Here is a 20,484-nt window from a genome sequence, read left to right on the forward strand (position 1 = left end):
TGCAATTTTCCAATCATGTTTAACGTCGTACAAGCTATAGGTATCTAGGAATAGGTATCTTGTTAATTACGTAGAGTCAGCGTCCCGAGACCGGCTTCATATCACATTAAAGTGGAGCATATGGTGTTTGGGCTGGACGGGAGGAAGAAACAAGCGGGACATGGCCCTCCAATGGTGACTCTTCCTACCACAGACTCATCATATCTCGACCTCCACTACTTAAGCCATTGGCTTAAAGAAAAGCTCACTTTCTTCCTTCGATCTGACGTTCAACTCAATTGTTGGCTTCAAAACTCATTTTCTCAATTATACAACCACTCATTGACTTACCCACCTCAACACACAGCTCAGAATGAAGACTTCAGCTTTCCGAATCGCTCGAGGCGCCGCTACAGGCCTCCAGAAACGAGCATACTCACAGGCTGCGACCCCTAGGCATCTCATGACAATTGCTGATCTTACTCCCAATGAGTTTGCCAACCTTGTTCGTGATGCCAATACTCGAAAAATAGCTGTCAAGGGTGGAGCTCCGGCCAGCTATCTCAATGCCGGTCTTGCTGGTAAGGCCGTTGCTATGATGTTCAGCAAGCGCAGCACCCGTACTCGAGTTTCCACTGAAGCTGCTGTGACGATGCTTGGTGGCCATCCCATGTTTCTCGGGAAGGATGATATCCAGCTTGGTGTAAGTATTGCACCTACGTGATGAAGACCTCTGCTAATGCCTGGTAAGGTTAATGAGTCGCTGTACGACACTTCGGTTGTCATCTCTTCTATGACCTCCTGTATGGTCGCTCGAGTTGGACCTCACTCTGATGTCGCTAATCTCGCAAAGCACTCAAGTGTCCCTGTCATCAACGCTCTGTCCGATGACTTCCATCCTCTGCAGACGATTGCTGACTTCCTCACCCTCTATGAAACTTTCCCATCATCAAGCGCCAAGGGAGCTACACTGGGACTCAATGGCCTCAAGGTTGCCTGGGTCGGCGATGCCAACAATGTTCTGTTCGATCTCGCCATCGGTTGTGTCAAGATGGGTGTTGACATATCAGTTGCCGCCCCCAAGGGATATGAGATTCCCGACAACATGAGGCAACTCATCACTTCCGCTGCTGACGGCGTGTCCTCACCCGGCAAGCTTTTCGAGACTAACGTCCCCGAAGAGGCTGTTAAGGATGCCAATGTCCTAGTGACTGATACATGGGTTTCCATGGGCCAGGAAGCTGACACCCAGAAGCGACTCAAGGACTTTGCTGGTTTCCAGATCACGAGCGACCTTGCAAAGCGAGGAGGCGCAAAGTCGGACTGGAAATTCATGCACTGTCTCCCTCGACATCCTGAGGAGGTCGCCGATGAGGTCTTCTACAGCCCCCGCTCTCTGGTATTTCCCGAGGCCGAGAACCGTCTCTGGGCCGCTGTCTGTAAGTCTTTACGTTGTTTCATTTCGAAGCATGATACTAACATCGACAGCTGCATTGGAAGGCTTTGTCGTCAACAACGGCAAGTTCTAAAGCATGGTGAGAAGATGGAATACGAATGGATACGATATCATTTACTAGCCACACTTGACAGCAGGTGGCGCATTGGCGCACGAACAATAAAAATAGTCTTAGGAATTAAATCAACTAAACCAGATCCTTTCCTTGAAAACGCCATTCGGTCGGGTCACTAATTGAGGTGTCTATTTAATTTTAACCGGGAGGGAGCTGACTGGCATCGACAACCTCGTCTGCCTCCATGACAAGGGAATCCTGGTTACCTTCAGACAGAGGAGATCGGGGTAGAGCCATCAGACCTGTACGGGCAGACTCAAGAATGCCAAAGGGAGCGACAAGCTTGAGGAACGAGTCGATGCGCGACTGCTTAGCAGAACTGGAACCACATGTCAGTATTGTGCATGATTGAGTAGATAAGAGGGAGAGGGTGGGCAACATACACTTCAACAATGCAGCTGTTGGTACTGATATCTAGGACCTTGCCGCCAAACTGATGGGCAAAGTAAGTGATCGACTTAAGATGCTCGTGCTTGTGTCGCAGTGCCTGGCTGACGGCCAACTTGCTAGGGTGGAAGTCCTTGGCGGTATCGGAGAGGCTACGTTCAATGGCCTCATGCGCGTAGTCGACATCAGTCTCGCCAGCAGCAATCTCGCGGTGGTGGTGGAGTAGCTCCTCGAAGTACTCGGGACCGAGGATGTTGATCTTGGCAAGGAGAAGCTCGCGCTGGACAAGAGCTGCGTTGGTATAGTCAAGGACGGCCCAGACGGGAACCAGATCCTCAAGCTGTCGGCGAGCCTGCTCAACAACGCCGTCTTGACCAGTGAGGACGATGGTCATGCGGGAAAGGTCGTCAACCTCAGTGTTACACACGACCAGAGAGTCAATGTTGAACCCGCGAGCTGCCAAAATTCCGGAAACGCGGGACAGAACACCAGGTTCGTTCTGGACCAGACAGTTAAGGATATGGCGCTTGGGGGGAGCGGTTGAAGGGACTGGGGTCTCGTAAAGAATGTTGGAGACGGCGGCCTGGGCGGACCACGCAGGAGGATTGTCGCTCACGGGGAGAGGAGCAGAGCGACGGCGGAGGGCCTTGTAGGCAATGGCGGAGGTCGAGGAGGAGCTATATCGCACAGCGGCGACGCCTCTCGCGGAGGCGACCCAGCGGAGGGACGAAGTCAAGGGCCGTAGAGAAGCCATCTTGCGGAGACAGGAGAACAGGAACAGTTCTCTGGTCAGAACAAGAAGGGTTTCAGCACGGTAGAAATACCAATTGGTCCGGGCGGAGGATGGGATGAAGGTGACTCAAAGTCAGGAAGAGATAGGTCGAGGGAAATGCCGAAAAAATCAATGGGCCGTTGATAGGCCGGTGACCGGAGGCTACAGAGATACGGGGTGTAGGTGTTTGCGCGGGGGCACGGATCAGCTCGGCAAGGGTCCGCTGTAAGCTCCAAGTCTACTGTAGGTTATCAGGAGCTAGGTACCTACCTATGGAAACAGGGTTGTTTTCGAGCTTGCATATCACTGGCAATACTTTATACTATATGGATGAACCATTGAGTCCAGAGCGACTACAGAGGTTAAGTTGTTTTATAGGCAGTCGTATAACTTGACGCAAGACAGCAATTGACCCCAGTTCATGCCCATGACATCCCCCAGGTTCATTGCAAGCCATGCAGGGCTCAGACGAGCCACACTACCAAGCTGACCATCCAAAACCGTCCAATGAAGAAGCATTTGATAATCACTTGGAAGGAAATCTACCACCGGAATCGAAATGCCAGAGATTTACAAAATAAGTTAATATGGGCAATTGAACCCAGTGCTCATGATAGAACCAAACATTTATACAACTTTGCCTTCTGCACTCGCCTACACTTTCACCCCATGCTGCTCGTTGATATATCTGTTGCCCCAAGCTCTCCCCCACATTTGCAACCGCCGGTGTCGGGTAGCTCACCAGCCACATGTGGCGGAAGGCTGAGCGACGGGAGGTACGTGCATTCAATCAGCCTTTTCAGGTTCCTGCTGCTGCTCCGTAGACCATCAAACATCAACTCCACTTCAACACAGTCGCATTTCCGTTGCTATTTTTCACACCGGATTTGCATTGATACATGGGCACATTTAGACCGTCCTCGACAACTCGTTATCTTTCTGTACTTCAGCGTGGGGTAGCTCCGACCTACATCCTCTAATTTTTATTTCAATATTCGCAACTCCTCGAACGAGTATGGACGAAACAGAACGACGAACGGTGAAGCGTTCGCGCTTCGACCAGACAGAGCCGGAACCCAAGAGGACATCGCGATTTGACCGTCGCTCTCGATCACCCCCGTCGCGTCGCTCTGAGCCTGGAAGAGACCGCAGCCCTATTGCAAAAGATGCAACTCCGGAGGCAAGAAAATCTCCAACTGATGCTGCCGCTGCCGCTGGTTTGTGCCCCGTCCCATGCTTTTTCTTTATTTCAAAGCCATCACGACAATGTTTGTCTGCACACGTCTCTAACATAATATATAGCTGCCGCTGCGGCTCGCATCAACGCGCAGCTCCAAGCTCGTAAAGGAATCCAGCACGTCGATGTACCTCCCATCAGGTCTGCTGATACCGAGTCACCACCGCCACGACCAACCTCTACACCGCAAAGCGCAAACAAAACAGCTCCGGCACTCGATGGCGAGATGTATGTTGCAGATGGCGACTACATCCAGGATATCGAAGTCAACGACCTCAGGAATCGCTACCTCCTCACCAAGGGGTCCACGCAGAAAATGGTAAATGCTCCTGATTTCAAGCCCACTGATCTTCCCAGAGCCGCTACTTTGGACTTATCTCTGCAATTGGATCGAGAATATCATGCTTACAGCTTGATAGCTCGCCTCAATACCCCCTTCTTTTCTCCTGCTGACTCCCACTTGATTAGATCAAAGACGAAACCGGCGCTGGTACGCAATTCCTTCATGTTTTTCGTAAGACATCATATTGACTTAGCAAGACATCACCACACGGGGCAGCTACTATCCTAACAAGAGTATGGCAACCGCTGCAGTAAGGATATCTTTCAGTCTTGGTTGTGCCTCATTCTGATCCCTTGTAGAATCCTCCTTTGTATCTTCACATCACGAGCACGAGCAAGTCTGGCTTGGAGTCCGCTGTCGCCAAGATCAACGAACTTATCCAACAGGAACTCCCTCAACTTGTCGACGAGAGGCGTTTCCGTCGTCGAGACCAGGAGCAGGTCGAACGTGACGAGTTTGGTCGAGTGAGGTCCTCGCGATTTATGTGTGGAACAATGATGCTGACAATCTTTGTGTAGCGTAAATGGCCCGAAGAGAAGATCCCTATCAGCCTAGAGCCCGTACATGGGTTCAATTTGCGTGCGCAGGTCGTTGGCCACGGAGGTGCATACGTCAAGCACATCCAGCAAGAGACAACTTGTCGTGTGCAGATTAAGGGACGAGGTTCTGGATATCTCGAGGCAGCCACTAACCAGGAGAGCGATGAAGACATGTTCCTCCATGTGACGTGAGTTGACGTGTTTGTTGCTCTGGGACATCTACAACTGACATAAACGCAGCGGCCCTGACCCCAACATGGTTGCGAAAGCCAAGGAGCTTTGCGAGGACCTGATTGCCAATGTCAAGGAACAGTACGAAGAGTTCAAGAGTCGTCCACCGCGCTACGGCGGCGACCGATATGGAGGAGATCGATATGGCGGTGATCGCTACAATGGTGGTGGTGACCGTAACCATTCCCATGGTGGCTCACATGGAGCTTCTCATGGCTCATATGGCGGCTCTGGCTATGGTGGATACGGGTCTAACCAGGGTGGTGCTTCAAACAGTCCAGCCGCTGCTGGCGTAAACAGTCCGACCAATGCTGCTGACTATGCCGCCCAGTACGCCCAGTACTACGGTGGCGCAGACCCTTACGCAGCCTATGGTGGTTATGCTAAGTAAGTAGAACTGACTTCTTAAGATGCCTACTGCGTGACGCTGACGATCTACTACAGCTATGTTGCTATGTACCAGCAATACTATGGAGCTCAGGCTCAAGCACAGGCTCCCGGCGCTCCTGGTGCCACCCCTGGACAGTCAGCTTCACCACCTCCTCCGCCCCCAAGTGAAGCCGCTCCTCCTCCTCCGCCACCGCCTAGCTCGGCACCTCCCCCTCCTCCCCCTTCTGGGTCCCCTCCCGGAACAGGTGGGAGCTACAGTTCGGTATGTGGCATAGATGCCGAGATATTCAGCTCGCATTGTACAAGATATCTTCCCCCTGGGTATATGCTGACATTTGCAGGTTCCCCCTCCACCAGGCCTCTGATTCTTGATCGGGTCACCCATCACCAAAAGGGAGCCACAGAATTACAGATCTTGACAGAAAAGCATGCCGCTGGATATGGAATTTCATGGCTATGTACGTGAACGCTCCAGTTTACATTGCAGAAAGAAAGAGTGTTGATTTAGGTCTCGTATGCGATTACGAGCTATTTGAGTAGGAATTCACATCGAACCATCTTTGTATGGATGCGATTAAGAAATAGCAGCATTGCTTTCCAGTAGGTCGCAAAGTTGGTTTTTAGGAATGACATGTTGCAGGTCGAAGTACATTACACTCGCAGTGAAGAAGGTGACGTTTCTTATAAAGTATATTTACTATCTGACAGACCAGGGACATAGCGTTTCTAATGGCTCTAGCTTGTAGAAGTTGTAGATACTAATATGCAGTGTAAGAATTAGTCATTCGTTCTTATATTAGCAAGTTTCCACTCTGAAGCTGTTGGATTTGAGAACTCGCAATGGATGTGGTTCGACATGATGCAAGGCACTGAGAGACTGTGCGCGATGAGGGGCGCCTCCTTATCGATAAGAGAACCAACATCCATCCTCATCGCATCGCATGAAACCTCAACATCTACGTTAGACATGCCACCTACGTACGACTACTAAATACACTTGATTATCACGATTGCATTACACTGTAACAATTGCCCCGAGAATAAAATGGCAAGATGAGCCATCAGCGATATCCATCCCACGACCCAGTCAAGGAGCCCCATTCTATCTCGCTCAAAGTGCTTCGGTGAGCTACCTAGCCATATGAGTCCAGGTCCAGTTGGCTCCGAGCTTTACCTAGGTAGCTAACGTACAATCAACTTCAAGACTGTCGCGTCCGTCGCTCGTTACTCAATACCCGATCGATCCACCCTCCTCAGTAGGCGCATCTATCAAGTCATCCCCGATCCCCGCTTCGCTCGCGTATCATTCCGAAGCTGCCTCGAACCCATCGCCTTTCCTCCTCAGTCCGGCTGTCAACCTTCCAGTATCGTTTGGCTCAGCTTATGTTGGCGAGACTTTTAGCTGCACTCTTTGCGCTAACAATGAACTACCACTAGATGCTGCCAAAAATATTCGCGATGTGCGCATCGAAGCAGAAATGAAGACACCTGGTATGGGTGCTGTTCAGCGCCTTGAGCTTGGTCCCTCGTATGGCCAACCTGAAGTTGATCTTGAGTCTGGAGGTACCTTGCAGAAAGTGGTCTCGTTCGATCTTAAGGAGGAGGGTAACCACGTGCTTGCGGTAACAGTGAGCTACTACGAGGCGACAGAGACAAGTGGACGAACAAGAACTTTCCGAAAGCTTTACCAGTTTATCTGCAAAGCTTCACTCATCGTGCGGACCAAGGTGGGTCCCCTGAACTCCAACAACACTCAACAACACGGGCGATGGGTGCTCGAGGCACAGCTAGAGAACTGTAGCGAAGACGTGGTGCAGCTGGAGAAGGTGGTACTAGATACGGAACCTGGATTGCGGTATCGAGACTGCAATTGGGAGGCGAGCGGGAGTGAGAAGCCGGTACTGCATCCAGGTGAAGTGGAGCAGGTTTGCTTCGTGGTTGCGGAGGACGGCACCGAGTCGGGTGTGGAGGTGACACCGGACGGGAGGATCATCTTTGGATCATTGGGAATCGGATGGAGAGGTGAGATGGGAAACAGAGGATATCTGGCTACTGGGAAATTGGGCACAAGACGAGCCGCAGCACGCTGAAGAGAACCCCTCAAAACGACGAATGAATGATACCCGCAGCTTTCAGTTGCTAATGGCGAGGACGCTATGACTCCTCCACACGACATTTTGTGATGATCTTCCTGTCTATCCCCCAGTCCGCAAAGTTCGATAGTCTATGGATGTCCAGGGCCCAGGGCTGAACAAAGTGTTCTCAAGCCGATCTCGCTTGTGAGCCGTGTCTTAAACCTCATCTAAAGGCTTTGACACACCAGGTGCCATATAAGCATTTGTCTAAGACCTGGGAGCTAATGGTAAAGACCATTGCTCATCACCAAGACATTCTGCTTCTTGTTCTTACTAGTGTTTCTGATTTGAGTGATTGACGGCAGGGGGCTTCATCACATCCAATTGCCGATTACGTTTTGCTATTACAAGAGCACGAAAAGCAGTCGCTGAGTGGCCATAACGTCGACAGTATATGACTATTTCATGCTTGAACCGTCATTGACTTCACAGCAAGATCCATCCTTGTCCGGCAACTCAATATGAGCTGCATAATTCCATGAGACAAAGCTGTGACAGTCTTTGTATCCGCAAGACTTTGCGTATTGTAACTTAGTACAGGGGTTGAAAAGTATGTTACCCCAGAAATGATTGTTGGTGATAGTAATGGCACTGACTACTTGTTGGAAGAGTCACACTCAGTTCTCGAAATAATATAAGGTAAGTATTCCATGAGGGGTTGACGAATGGTGGTTTGTATGCAGGATCGAGCAACAGAGCTGATATCATATTACATCGTTGTAATGTGGAAAATCGAACTGAAGAAACTAAATCGAATTTCCGAAGGCGATGGCTGTATTCTAAGTGATACCTGAATTGTTCGGTTTGTTTTAGGCATTGGATGTGTATAGGAATCTAGAGTAGTTGACTCATAAGTATAGTCTGCCGGCTTAGACTTTATTTCAAATTAGATTTTCAGAGACGTACCCGGTTCATCCTCGAGCCACTTTGTTTCAAGCTCGAAAGATTTCCCTCTGAAGCAAAGAACTCCCCCCGGAGACTAGGATAAGGAGGCCATGTCGATCGACCGGGATGAGCGAATATCAATCGAAACAACGCATCACATCACACTAAGATCGATGATAGCCGCGTTGTAGCACTTGCTATCGTAGATGGGGGACCAATGGCCAGGTACGTAACACACGGTCCAACGTGGATAGCGACCTGAAACAGACGACGCCGTCGAGGTGTAAGTGTTGTGGGCGGATGGGATGGCGGCATTAGTATGATTGTGACGGCCATGCGCTCAGGCCTAGCTTGGTTGTTCGGCACTTTACCTGACACTCATCATGCAGACCGATGAAGGACGGGTGCTCCGAGAGATGAACAAGGACGAAGTAACGCCTTTCTGCGAGCTTGGAAATTCCAAGCCTAATTGGAGCCCCCTAGTGTCAGATCGCGGTCCAAAGGAGAGCTGAATGCCCCTGCGAGCAGTCAAAGGGAGCGCAAGTCGTTCTGTATCCGCGACCCAGTGAATACTAATCAAGAAAATATAGCTCGGTTTGTGTGGAAACATGACGATATGCTTGAAGGGGTCGTCAGATATGGCTGGCTAAATTATTTGACAAGGTGAGTTGTCATGTGTCAGAAGATCGAGTTTGTATTAGATTCGGCTCATGACTTGCTAAAGATAGCAGTGGGCTAGGCCATCATAATATGATCAACTTGAGCTGGCCCGATGACTGTCAGATTTATATGAGTCCTCTGTACGGATAGTAGCAAATAATCCGTATCCAAGTTTAGATTTGAGTGAGGGTGTGGCTACTTAATCAGACAGTGTGTGAACGTTAATTCAAGGACTTGCCGACTCGGGAGAGATGTGCCAGGGCTGAGTAGGCCCCATGTCTAAATTTCTTCACATTGATCCTGATTCTTTCTTGACTTCCTGTCTTGTCGATGGTGACTTGAATAAGGCTCTTGGATTGGCCAACGCAGTGCCCATGTACACATACATACTGTACTGTACATACAAACAAAGATGGGGTGGAGGGTGGATGCAGAATGGATGTTTAAAGCGTGTCTGCTTCGCGTATTAGTGTATTAGTGTGTTTACTACGGAGGCGTCCCTCATTATCACCGTCAATGCTCCGTACCTGCATCACAACGTGGCTCGTGCTTTCGTATTCCATGAGATGCGTCAGGGGCATTGTCGTTGGCCCTGACTTTGGCCTATGTTAGGAGGCTTTTCTTGGCCACTGCCCCTAGACTATTGACGCTGGTGCCAAATTTGGCGCCTCAAAAGTCAATTAATAGGCCCAGGATCGAATATTCATTGGGAGGTATCACTGAGCTTGAGCCTCTCAATGAGCCTGTAAAAGGAAGAAGAAAAGGGGGTTGAAAGAAAGATTCGTCCTTAATTGAACAGGAGTTGGAAATATTAATAAGGAAGCACGTCGTCCAATCACGACCTCGCCTCAAGGACGGCATCAAATTCTGTAAATGGCAAGAGTCATCCATTTCCATCAACAAGATCTACAGGGTGTTGTCAATTTTGGGCTTCGAGACGGGCAACCACCAGCGTCTGACCTGCCTCCCTTGTACAACTCGACCGTCGATCGGAAGGAACGATGTCAGGGCAAGCCTTCCTTGGATTCTAAGGTAGGTACGCACGCACGCACGCACGCACGCTGGGTTGTACCAACAAAAAGCAAGAGCAGCGAGCAGATTGAAAAGTGTCCGTTTAACTTCGTTCTCGCATTGTTTTCAGCTCCCATTGCAGCAAAGAATGTGGAGAGAAGCTAACTACTACCACAACGACATCTGGAGTCTCTGGACTACAGAGTATCCGTACACCCACACATCCATAATAGCGTCAAGGTCCAATTAAACAAGTCGGATGGAGACACAACTGACGTAGGCGGCCAAACAACGCCTGCCCTGCTTTCATGAAAGAATCCACGAAAAAAGCAATGCCCCTCATGACATCCAATCTCAAAGAGGCAATCGAGTCAAGGGTCATATATTGAATGATAAGTATGAATCACAAATACCAACAGACAAGGCAAAGTAATGAAAGATCAAAGTCGTCTTGAGTCCCCGCCAACAAACATCGATCTTGATATGTGTAGTGTTTCCGACACACCCTCCACACATTGTCCCCACGAAAAGTCGGTAATAAACGAGGACAGGACACTGAGACTCCTCCAATCGGGGCTTTATTCTTTTCACGTATTTGGGCTTCATGGTTTCACATCCTTCTCTCTTCAATTGCTCATTAATTTATCACGGTGTGCTCCAGAGAATAGGCACAACGCACTTTATCCAACACCCGTACAGCCGTTACGCAACCCGTGGCTGACTTCGGCCGGGGCGATACAAATGGGGGATCTCGCACTTTAATGGGGACTGGACACCGGCCCAGGCAGACAGACTCGCACTCAAACCAAGACCATCCCTGACCGTGTCCCGGTTCTGGAGGACACAGGATTTTGTCTCATGCTCTTCGCCGGGATGCTCGTGCCTCTCAGGAACATGCTGTTCTGTACCTAGGTAGGTAGTGAAGTGTATGTAGGTATCTGTACGGCAGGTACCCTTGAGAGGCCATCCATCATTTCAAAACGACAGCACATCAGGCTGTTGCTGCACTGACAGTTCGGTTTGGCTGATATCAGGCACAAAGGGGGAGATCACATAATAGGACAACTCATCAGACGCCATCGGTGATGAGTGCCGTTTTTCACCTGTCCACTGCATCAAGCATGCAGCTGGGTGAAGCCTGTTGATGCAGACGGATACAGTATCCCGCATACATACGCAGGCACGCCCAACTATACATACATATTGTTGACGCCTCATATCGTATGTATGCAGTGTTGCACCCGCAGCATGGCCGCCCCGTCGGGACCGTGACATTTGCGATAGAAGTATTTTTAAGTTGAGGACTGTTGTTTCCTTTGTATGTGCAGAAGGCAGACCTGAACCCATGGTCGATAATAAGCACTCCAACCAACATCCATCACCACCATTACTTGGGATGTTGGCTCGCTCAGCTACGGATAATGTGGCACCCCATTCCTTAGCTGATGGAGCAAAGACGGCGACTAAGTGGGCATTGTTATGGGGACGGGAGGGACACCCATGAAGCCTGCGTCCTGGAGGTCAGGGGATAAGACCTGACACTAACTAGCGATTCCTGGTCTGCAGCATGATCGTGGAGCATACCACACGCGCGACTTTACATGTACACTGTACCGACAAGAGTTGAACGAGCGGTGGGGGTGAAGAGCGCATATCCATATCCGAAGCAGACTCGACGAATGCTGGTGTGGGCTTCGAACATAAGCACAATGGATGGGAGAAGGCATCAATCAACAAAACTATTATGGCCCGTGGATCCGCTGGCGCTCGCCTGAAACCCCTGAGGCTGGTCGTTTGATGGAAGAGGAAGAGAGAAAGCCGAGTGAATAGCTATGTATTGTGCTGCATCTAGATACGTGGATGGCCAACCGTTGATGGGTGCATCCGTCGAATAGCAGTGCTTGGAAAAAGCGACGGCGTGCGCCTCAAGATCGACGGCTTGCTTGCTTGTGGAATCGGTCAATATCTTTAGCACACCAAAAGCCAGTCAGCCAGTAGTTAGCTGTCAGGTACCTTGCAGCAGAAGTGCGTCTGGTAGATTCTGTTATTTGGCTTGGGCAATTGTGAAGTGCCTCGATGAAAGGTTAGATAATAGATATTTGTTGTTGTTGCTAGCTTGTTGAGGGAAGCACATCTATGGTCTGTTAAAAACAGCGATAGATTTTGCAGCTCACTCACTCACCTGCATGATCCATATAATGCCATGTATGTATGCAATAACCCTTGTCGTCCCAGCCCCGGTTTGTGGGATATGCTCCTATGCTGTGAGTTAGTGATTGTTTGCAGTTCAAATGGAAGCCAGCGGTGAGCATCATGATAGCACCTAAGAGGAATGGATGGATGGTAGAAGTCGTCACGCTCCGAGCGGTTGAATATTAGGGGCACTTCTCAGTGGTCGGTCCCCTAAGAAAGAGGTCCCCCCTGCCACCCGACACTGCAACCCCACGGCTTTAGGCGTACGGACTGTGTGGCAACCCCTACGAGAGAGCTACCTTAGACAGCCATCCCGGGAAACCCCTGGACAGGCAACAGGCGCCCACCAAAGGAAGCTGCAGCTCCCGCGGCGTTCTCCAACTTTTTCGCGGATAACCTAGAACGAAAGATTTGGGACTTGGACCCTAAATTCATCAATCAATCGCCCGCTCTATCGCCTCCTCAGTCAGTCAATCACTCACTAAAAGGAGCCTCCTCCAGGTTTCTAGCGTGCGTCGACACCCCCTGGTCTGGTCTGGTCAGGCCAACATTCTACTGTATGCATGCTCCGTCGCTGTCTTTGGTCTGCAAAACGAGGTATCCAATACCAACGTACGTCCACAAGTACCTGTACTTCATCCACGTTCCTCATTAGATAACCCAATACGGTACCTAAAAGTTACTGTATGAGCAGAGATCGACACTGAATCCTCGTTCTTCCTCCTGGGTTGGGTTGGGTTGTGCCATTTTCTCATCTCATCCTTCTACTTACTCTCTTTATCACGGCCTTTTCCCTTTCTACTCCTTCACTTTCTTCTTCAACATTTGGGCTCGGTGGCTTTCTGGAGTTCTTGCATCTCCCTTATCCCCTCCGTTCGGTTTCCAGCTGGCTTGTCCATCCACTTTAAACTAACTTTTGGCTCCCGTTACGTACAACCAGGAGCGGCTCTGGGCAACTGGCTCATCGCTACACATACATACAGCATTTGCTTGCTGCGTTTCCTCGAGCGCATCATCTGTACTTACCGCATTCCGAGCCTATTGTTGACCCAATTTCGGCCTCGAAAAGCAACGGTCTTCGCTTGGTCCTGAGTCGCCCACAGCTGAGCTTACCGTTATCGCTGTCTTCGTACTCGCCTGATAAAAAAAGCCCTGGCACTGGTCCTGTCGTTCATGACCTAACTGAAACCCCAGCAACCCGACCTGATTTTGTCTTGTCGATCGCCCATCTCTTCAGATCAAAACCACAGCAAGTCAAGCAGACTACACTGGCAACTGGCCCGATAGCTTTTGCCTGCGACCCTCAATTCCCTTCTGTTCCGCCCGTTTGCGGCCCAAACACTACGATTGACATGTCATGGAGAACTCATCGACCCCTCTCGCCGACTATTTTTGGATCGCCGGCGTAGAGTCGGTGTCCTACCACGATCCCAACTCCCAGCCGGCCCCCGTTGTTGTTCCCGTCGAGTCTACCATTGTCGAGGATGGCGAGTCTGAGGATGAAGACACAAACGGCGACCAACCAAGAGCAAAAGCACGGCACTCACGCCAGGGCTCCGCCAATCGTCTCTCTCGGATATCTCTCACCGACCGTTTCTCCATACATACTCTCGACGAGACAGACGGCAATACCAAAAGTAACCGCAGCAGCGCCACTATTCGTGCTATAAACCCCCCTAATTTTGGCAATACCAACGGTAATGGCAATGGCAACAGTAGTACCAATGGCCAAAATGCCGGTCCCAGCGGCATCCTCGGTGAAGGCTCTATGCTGATGGGCGACTTCGACTTTGATAAGGCTCTGGTCAAATTTGCCGCTGAGAGAGAGGTATTTCTCGAGGACTTGACGTTTAGTGCGGGCGCAAAAGTGCAAGCTCGTGCACCAATGGTGAATCCTAGGGCGGAGAGGATCAAGGCAGAGGAAAGCGACAGCGGCAGACTGAGTCCTCTCAGAAGCATTAAGGGTAGCATCCGCCGCAAGATGAGCTTTAGGGATATGAACAGTGTGCGCAAACAACCCAGCAACAGGATCAGCACCAGTCGCGCAGGTTTGTTCTCACCATGCTCTGGAGTTTGATCTTATCAAACTGTCAGGCAAATACAGAGAGGTTCGCTAACTTATAATGATAGCCTCAATCCGAACCACGAGACGACTCAGCAATTACAACTCCGTAATTCCACCCCCCGAACCTCTTAACACCGACCCCGATATGCATCCTCTCAAACGACGCTTTGAGCCGGTTCTTCTTGACCGATATCCTCCCCAGGAGGCTACAGACGAGATTGCTCGACGTGGGAAGTTTCCTGACTATGTGCCCATGTTTGCTTTTCCCAACGATATTCAGATTGTTTCGTCCGATGACCGACCTCGATCTACATGGCATGGGTTTACTATGACTTCGGACGATAATTCCAAGCTATACGGTATAACTATTATCATCTGGACTGCTCTTAATGCTGAGGTGGCAGAGGAAGTGGAAAAGAAGTGCGAGCAGTGGCGTCAAAGTCACATGTCTGAAGAAGAGCGAGAGCTGGCAGCGAGTTTGGGAGTTCGCTTGGCTGGCGAACGCACCCATCTATCACAGCTCCTTGCAAAACTCCCTACAATCCCGTCAGGCTCTCCAGCACGTGAGAGGCTCGAAGATGAAATTAGCACTGTGGAAGAAAAGATTACCCTCATGACAGACATGCTTAGGCCTCTGAGACACGGAGCCGCGTCTAAGATCGAGGGTCTCACTGCTGGCGAAAGCGGACTCTGGACGCCACGCGCATATGGTATTTTGGGCCGAGACGCAGCCAATATGTCCTTCTGGAAAGAATGGCTCAAGGCTATCGTTACCCCCATGACAGATGGGGGTGTCCTGAGAATTCCCCCAAGCTCACCCAGCGTGGGACGCTGGCAACCCCTCGAGCGATATGTCGTAAACCTATGCACCGAGGCATTCAACCCCCTGGGATCCAAGACTCAGGTCGAACTAGGAGTGCGCGAATTGCGCCTTTATGCTCGGAAGGAGGCAGACAACGAAATTCCTGGTTCAAGATCAATCGATCTCTACGCCCTCTTCCGTTGCTTGTCACTCGAGAACATTGTCGCTCTGTTCGAGTATGCTATGGCCGAATCCCGAATCATATTCCTGTCCTCTCACACCAGTATGTTGCACCTCGCCTGTCATGCACTAGCAAATCTGCTATACCCTCTGAAATGGTCGAGTATTTTCATTCCCGTCCTCCCTGCGCGACTTCTGTCGGCTCTCGAAGCACCTTGCCCCTATATCGTTGGCATTGAGCGACGTTACGATAGAATTGAACTGCCTGAGGACGATTATGTCCTTGTTGACTTGGACAAGGATACTATTGATGCTACATCACAACCTGTGCGACTTCCGCGCCAGGCCCGAAGGAAACTCATGTCTCTTCTGCAGGTCGCGGCGCCTCACAAACTGCGATATGGAGTCACAACTGGACCGCCTCCTTATGCCATGGAATCTTTCCCCTATGATGCCTTCTCCACTGAGAATGCCGCCCTTTTCAGATCCGCAACGCCCAAGAGTACTCTAGGCAAATGGGTCACCCAGAGCTCGTCGGGATTTAGCGAGCCAGACCCGCCAAATGAGGTCCTGCCACCACTGTTCAATGCTTTCGCTTCGGCCAAGGTGGACAATGGTAAATCGGACAGACCCAGCACAAGCAAGTCTGGTAAGACCAGCCCTCAGTCGTCTGTATCCCCTGTTTCAATAAACTTCCCGCCAATGCCCTCCACCCCCGTTTCTCGAAGTGACTCTGGCTTTGCTTTGGCGGCGACTCTTCGAGAGAAGCGCTCTGGACATTTTGGCGAAGAAAAGATGCGGCGCAGCTCCTCCTTTGGCATCGATAAGCACCCGCCATACCACAAGCCAAACCTCCCCTTCCTCAACGGCCATCAAGCAAACCTGTCAATTTCAGCTATCTCGGTGGACTCTCAGAACTCCGTTGTTGGCGGCGGCGGCGGTGGTGGTTACGGGAATGGATATGCACCTTCAACCTACGCACAGTCAACGCTTGCGGCATCAACCATCATGCCCAGTATGCAGATTCAGCCTGTCCGGAACACAGAGACGACAGTTTGGGTCGAAGGCCATTGCTTCAACTGGATCCCCAAGGACAACACATCAATCTGCAATATTTGCAATGACCATGCCGAGGGAGATGGCATTTACAAGTGCACAGGTTGCAAGATCTTCTCCCACGGCAGATGTCTGGGTCATGCTTCGCTTGTCTGCCCCGAGGCGTTCCATCCTGACCGGATCCGAGCAGCTTTTGTTCGCTGTCTTGCAAGTCTTTTGTATACATACCGCAAGTACCTTGGACGACCTTCAAAACAGCAAAAAGCAAACGGTCAGCTGTATGCCTTTGATATGGATGGTTTCATCAAAAGTCTCCCGCATGATCAGCACGACTATGCTACTATGATGCGGGAAACACAGTGTAAGTTATGGCCACACCTCTTTAACGTTTGAACGGTCTGAATACTAACTCTGAACTCAAAAGGCTTCAATGAGTTTATCCACGACCGAGAGATGCAGCCAGCCAATAACGCCTCGATCCGTATATTTGACGAGATCATCATGGCTAAGAAGGCCCGAGGCCGTTCCGGGTTATCGACCGGTCTCTCCCGCCTTTCCACCATCCGTGCATCTCATGGCGCCTCTACTTACGGGGGCTATGCCCCTCCTCGAGGCGGCCCCAACAGCAAGATACCTGCTTGGCTTGGTGACACGTCCGATCATATCTGGCGGACTGCATCAGTGCCGTTGCCCAAGGGAAACTTTCCAGGGGAGTATCGAACAGTCGTGACGAGGACGCCTGCACGACTCGATAGATCATTGATGCGTGAGCCTCGTTCTATCCAAGGCATGCCTCGCGTCGAAGGGCGAGGTGCTCGCGGGCTCATTCGAAAGCAAGTTCCTAGCATGCTTGGCACAACCCCTCCTACGTGAGGATGAAATATTCAAGGACCAATTACTTACATGAGGGGCTTCCCATGGCTGCAATTGTGCGATGACTACAAAACACAAATCATCCTCGCCTATGGCAAGCAAGAAGATGTTCAATTACATGACAGAAAAGCAAAATGAGGAGGGCCTATTGTGTACGATACCACGTTTTGTAATAATCTAGGTGATGGCGGGGAAGAGAAAAGATATATGACTCGAGTGCCAAGAAGTTCTAGACGAATAGAGCATGAAGAAGTCAAGGCCTTCAAGGGTAGAACCGTCAGATGCTACTGCATAAGCAGGCACAGCTCCAAATGAGAAGAAGATGGAGTGAAAGGAGGGAAGAGAGAGCATTGCATCTCGTCTATAATAGACACATATTGGATCCCTGATTTGCTCAATATGGCTGGATGCTTAGGTTCACTACTTCTCAACTAGAGCATATAGAAGTACATATGCATGCAGGATGCGGCATGGTAGTTGTTAGCATACACATCGGCATAAGGGGCGGAACAGGAGTGCTGCACTATGTCAAGGCTTTGGAATTGAGGGAGTTAGAGGCTACAAGATTCATACAAAGAAAGAGATCGTCAATCACCACCCTATTCCTATGGGAATGTGAATCTAAAATGCATTTTGGTGCTAATCTTGCATGTAATCCTCGCTTCTGCAATCTTGTTGGTGTTCCACTAGCAAATATACTCCCATCCTGTACAGTCCCAACTAATATGATGCCAACACTCTTCTCGTTCTAAGTGGTCCTGCGCAACTTCTCTGCTTTCTAGGCGTTCAGGTCCAGGTCCTCCCAGTGAATGTCCTTGAGAATCTTTCCAACCAGGGTGGAGTAACGCAAATGTCCGTTCACAAGGTTGCTAACGTCGTGGTTTTCGACACCATCTGCTCCCTGGATTCGTTGCAGGCCTGCTACGCCGAAGTGAATGTTGGATGTACGATACAAAAATCCTAAAAGATAGTCACTTTCTGAAAAGACGTTGATCAGCCGACCAGACACAACACTCTTGAGGGTCAACCAAACCCGGCTCTCCGAAGGAGCGGGTGTGCCCATCAAGACGACGGAATCGATGAGGCCGAACTGACGCCTCTCAGCAAGAATCATCAGACAAATATAGATAGCTCGTGCTGCCAAGCTGAACCCAATAAGGGATACAGGACGGTCTCCTTGAATCTTGCTGCGCATTACAGCGTCGGCTAGTATCGCGCCGGCTTTCTCAGCACGCACCATGCCCACGCTCCAGGGGTTATCAATGATCTTGCTCACTTTCATGAGCTCCATTGGCCAGGTGGCTTCGATAAGGCTGGTGAAAACTATTTTATGTCAGCGTTTCTCGCCAATCATAAGGACTCTCAACGTACTTGTTCGCGAAGATATGGCTTTCCTGGCAGCGGCCCAGGCTGAACTTTTCACAACCGTTTCGAGGGCAGTACCTATGTTGTTGAGGGCGTTCATTTCCCATCGCAGAACGTAAACCTCCCCATTATCTCCAAGAATCTTCCAAGGTCCAATGAGGTTATCCTTGTCTGTGACCCAACCATTCATAGCAATCACCAAGCGTAATCGTCGGCAGCTGGCTGGGATAGCTTTTGCATCAACATAATCCCCTTGAAATCCTCCGCGGGTAGGAACAAGTCCAAAGTCCTGAATGTCTCGGGAGAACGACTCAATAATTTTCTCAGTGGGCCGTGCCATATGAATTCCAAGCATCGAGCCAGTAGAAGGGCCGTTATCTGCCATAGGTCCCAGAAGACCAGCAGCGTTTGGGAGACGTAGTCCGAGCCCACCATGGGGAGTTCCGATACCGACAGCAATGAGCTGTGTTCCAAGTCGGAAGGGTCCAGTCATGGCAGCGATGCGTGCCTTTGATTTGAGGACAGGCTTATTCTCATCTTGATCCGGTTCAGACGCTTGCTCAATGGCTGCGTCAACTGCAAGTTGGCTGAAACCCTCCGCGATGCGCTTCTCTTCCTCATGAAGCACCTTCAGGGGTAGATTCAGGGATGAGGTCAGGTTCAGAAGAGTCATACGAGCATATGCAGTATACTCCTGAAGAGAGATAAGAATCAAAAGTGAGATGTGCAGCAACTGCTTGCGCTTATCGAGTGGCAAAGTCCAGAGGGAGGTTGGAATAGGGGGGAAACGGCGAGAGAGTTCGCGATCCATGTGATTTGAAGGGGTGCGGGGGGTACCTGGTTAACATTAGCTTCGGAAACACTTATATGCCTTCAACAGAGAAAGGCAACACGCCAAGGAACTTTTGTTAACCTACCAGTTGCCAGTGTTAGGCTTTCAACACCTCCATTGCCTCCACCTCCGCGGCCAGCCCCTCTCCCACCACGAGCCACACGTCCACCTCGCACAGCTCGTGCAGTTCCACGTCCGCGGCCACGACTATGAGATTGAGAACCATTTGATTCCATGACACTTATATCGCGAAGACGCTGCAGAAAGATTGACTGCCACTTTCGGAAGAAGACAAGAGCTTCTTTCTTAAGCTCCCTCAGCTGAGGCATGCTGCTCTCCGAGTTCTCCTTATCTTGGGACTGGCTTGTATCAGCGGCCTTCTGCGGCACCTTTGCTACAGGTTTGCACTTAGAAGGAGCTCGGGGTTTCACATTCTCTTTTCCATTTGTCTTGAGTGACAAGGCCAGGCAGTGATGATGGCCGATATCGCCCAAGTCTCCCAAAGTAGGTGTAACTGGAGGAGAATCAAAAATGACGCTGATGTCGTTGTGAAGCTTCTCTGTGATGGCAGTGATAAGAGTTGTCAAGTCGTTCTTCTCGGCGATAGAGATAACACCGGTCAGGTCAACTGGCCGGCGAGGGACTGGACTTCCTCGTCCACCTCGAGCCATGATTTCGGTGTTTGGGATCCTGGAAAGCTAGATGACTGACTAATCTGCTTGAGTAAGATGGATGTCTGTCGATACTTCCTGTTATCGATCTCAAATAGTCTTCCTTTCCTTTTGTAGAGGTAAGGGTCGTGATAGTATGGGTGCTTTGAGTGTCGAAGGATGATCAAGTTGCGTCAAGTCGTGGTATCAGTGAAAGGTGCAGACGATCAACACAAAAAACACCTGGGTTTAAGTTGCTTCTCAGACCGAAGTGTGTCTCGTGCTAGGCATCTCAACCATAGGAAACGTATAATCAAGTCAGTCAAAC

At 50.3% G+C, this 20,484-nt stretch overlaps 6 protein-coding genes across 7 annotated transcripts; 4 read left to right on the top strand and 2 right to left on the bottom strand.

Moving 5' to 3' along the window:
* The first annotated feature begins 78 nt into the window (after positions 1 to 78).
* On the top strand, positions 79 to 3,135 carry FVEG_04951 (ornithine carbamoyltransferase, mitochondrial). Of its 2 annotated transcripts, XM_018892917.1 has the most exons (5): positions 79 to 280; positions 347 to 682; positions 731 to 1,418; positions 1,468 to 1,995; positions 2,061 to 3,135. In XM_018892917.1, the coding sequence occupies exons 2-4, from the start codon at positions 353 to 355 to the stop codon at positions 1,506 to 1,508; spliced, it is 1,059 nt and encodes a 352-aa protein (XP_018749709.1). In that variant the 5' UTR covers positions 79 to 280; positions 347 to 352; the 3' UTR covers positions 1,509 to 1,995; positions 2,061 to 3,135. The 2 variants fall into 2 exon arrangements, with proteins under 2 accessions (XP_018749709.1, XP_018749708.1); XM_018892916.1 differs by having other exon boundaries at positions 79 to 682; positions 1,468 to 3,135.
* On the bottom strand, positions 1,497 to 2,943 carry FVEG_04952 (acetolactate synthase I/III small subunit). Its single transcript, XM_018892918.1, has 2 exons — positions 1,934 to 2,943; positions 1,497 to 1,869 (listed from the first exon to the last, which is right to left on the bottom strand). The coding sequence occupies exons 1-2, from the start codon at positions 2,689 to 2,691 to the stop codon at positions 1,689 to 1,691; spliced, it is 939 nt and encodes a 312-aa protein (XP_018749710.1). The 5' UTR covers positions 2,692 to 2,943; the 3' UTR covers positions 1,497 to 1,688.
* A 589-nt stretch (positions 3,136 to 3,724) lies between the features above and the next one.
* FVEG_04953 (hypothetical protein) lies at positions 3,725 to 5,814 on the top strand (the record flags this gene model as incomplete). The annotated part of the gene is made up of 9 exons (XM_018892919.1): positions 3,725 to 3,926; positions 4,012 to 4,265; positions 4,415 to 4,436; positions 4,487 to 4,539; positions 4,589 to 4,753; positions 4,808 to 5,016; positions 5,069 to 5,446; positions 5,504 to 5,711; positions 5,791 to 5,814. The coding sequence occupies 9 exons, from the start codon at positions 3,725 to 3,727 to the stop codon at positions 5,812 to 5,814; spliced, it is 1,515 nt and encodes a 504-aa protein (XP_018749711.1).
* A 688-nt stretch (positions 5,815 to 6,502) lies between these two features.
* FVEG_04954 (hypothetical protein) lies at positions 6,503 to 7,539 on the top strand (the record flags this gene model as incomplete). Its single annotated transcript, XM_018892920.1, has 2 exons — positions 6,503 to 6,573; positions 6,654 to 7,539. 2 exons carry the CDS (start codon positions 6,503 to 6,505, stop codon positions 7,537 to 7,539), a joined length of 957 nt encoding a protein of 318 aa, XP_018749712.1.
* Positions 7,540 to 12,994: 5,455 nt separating this feature from the next.
* FVEG_04955 (hypothetical protein) lies at positions 12,995 to 18,028 on the top strand. Its single transcript, XM_018892921.1, has 3 exons — positions 12,995 to 14,381; positions 14,464 to 16,797; positions 16,861 to 18,028. Exons 1-3 carry the CDS (start codon positions 13,691 to 13,693, stop codon positions 17,307 to 17,309), a joined length of 3,474 nt encoding a protein of 1,157 aa, XP_018749713.1. The 5' UTR covers positions 12,995 to 13,690; the 3' UTR covers positions 17,310 to 18,028.
* Positions 18,029 to 18,087: 59 nt separating this feature from the next.
* Positions 18,088 to 20,177, bottom strand: FVEG_04956 (hypothetical protein; the record flags this gene model as incomplete). The annotated part of the gene is made up of 3 exons (XM_018892922.1): positions 18,088 to 18,632; positions 18,681 to 19,511; positions 19,592 to 20,177. 3 exons carry the CDS (start codon positions 20,175 to 20,177, stop codon positions 18,088 to 18,090), a joined length of 1,962 nt encoding a protein of 653 aa, XP_018749714.1.
* Positions 20,178 to 20,484: the final 307 nt, after the last annotated feature.

This window comes from Fusarium verticillioides, chromosome 4 (assembly GCF_000149555.1).
Source record: "Fusarium verticillioides 7600 chromosome 4, whole genome shotgun sequence".
Lineage (NCBI taxonomy): Eukaryota > Fungi > Ascomycota > Sordariomycetes > Hypocreales > Nectriaceae > Fusarium > Fusarium verticillioides.

Bases quoted from the DNA above. Each gene is read 5' to 3' on its own strand.
- FVEG_04955 (XM_018892921.1), top strand. From the start codon at position 13,691: ATGGAGAACTCATCGACCCCTCTCGCCGACTATTTTTGGATCGCCGGC. The intron at 14,382-14,463 runs GTTTGTTCTCAC...TTATAATGATAG, and splicing joins GATCAGCACCAGTCGCGCAG to CCTCAATCCGAACCACGAGA. The intron at 16,798-16,860 runs GTAAGTTATGGC...TGAACTCAAAAG, and splicing joins TATGATGCGGGAAACACAGT to GCTTCAATGAGTTTATCCAC.
- FVEG_04952 (XM_018892918.1), bottom strand. From the start codon at position 2,691: ATGGCTTCTCTACGGCCCTTGACTTCGTCCCTCCGCTGGGTCGCCTCC. The intron at 1,870-1,933 runs GTATGTTGCCCA...ATGTGGTTCCAG, and splicing joins AACAGCTGCATTGTTGAAGT to TTCTGCTAAGCAGTCGCGCA.
- FVEG_04951 (XM_018892916.1), top strand. From the start codon at position 353: ATGAAGACTTCAGCTTTCCGAATCGCTCGAGGCGCCGCTACAGGCCTC. The intron at 683-730 runs GTAAGTATTGCA...ATGCCTGGTAAG, and splicing joins AGGATGATATCCAGCTTGGT to GTTAATGAGTCGCTGTACGA. The intron at 1,419-1,467 runs GTAAGTCTTTAC...TAACATCGACAG, and splicing joins CCGTCTCTGGGCCGCTGTCT to CTGCATTGGAAGGCTTTGTC.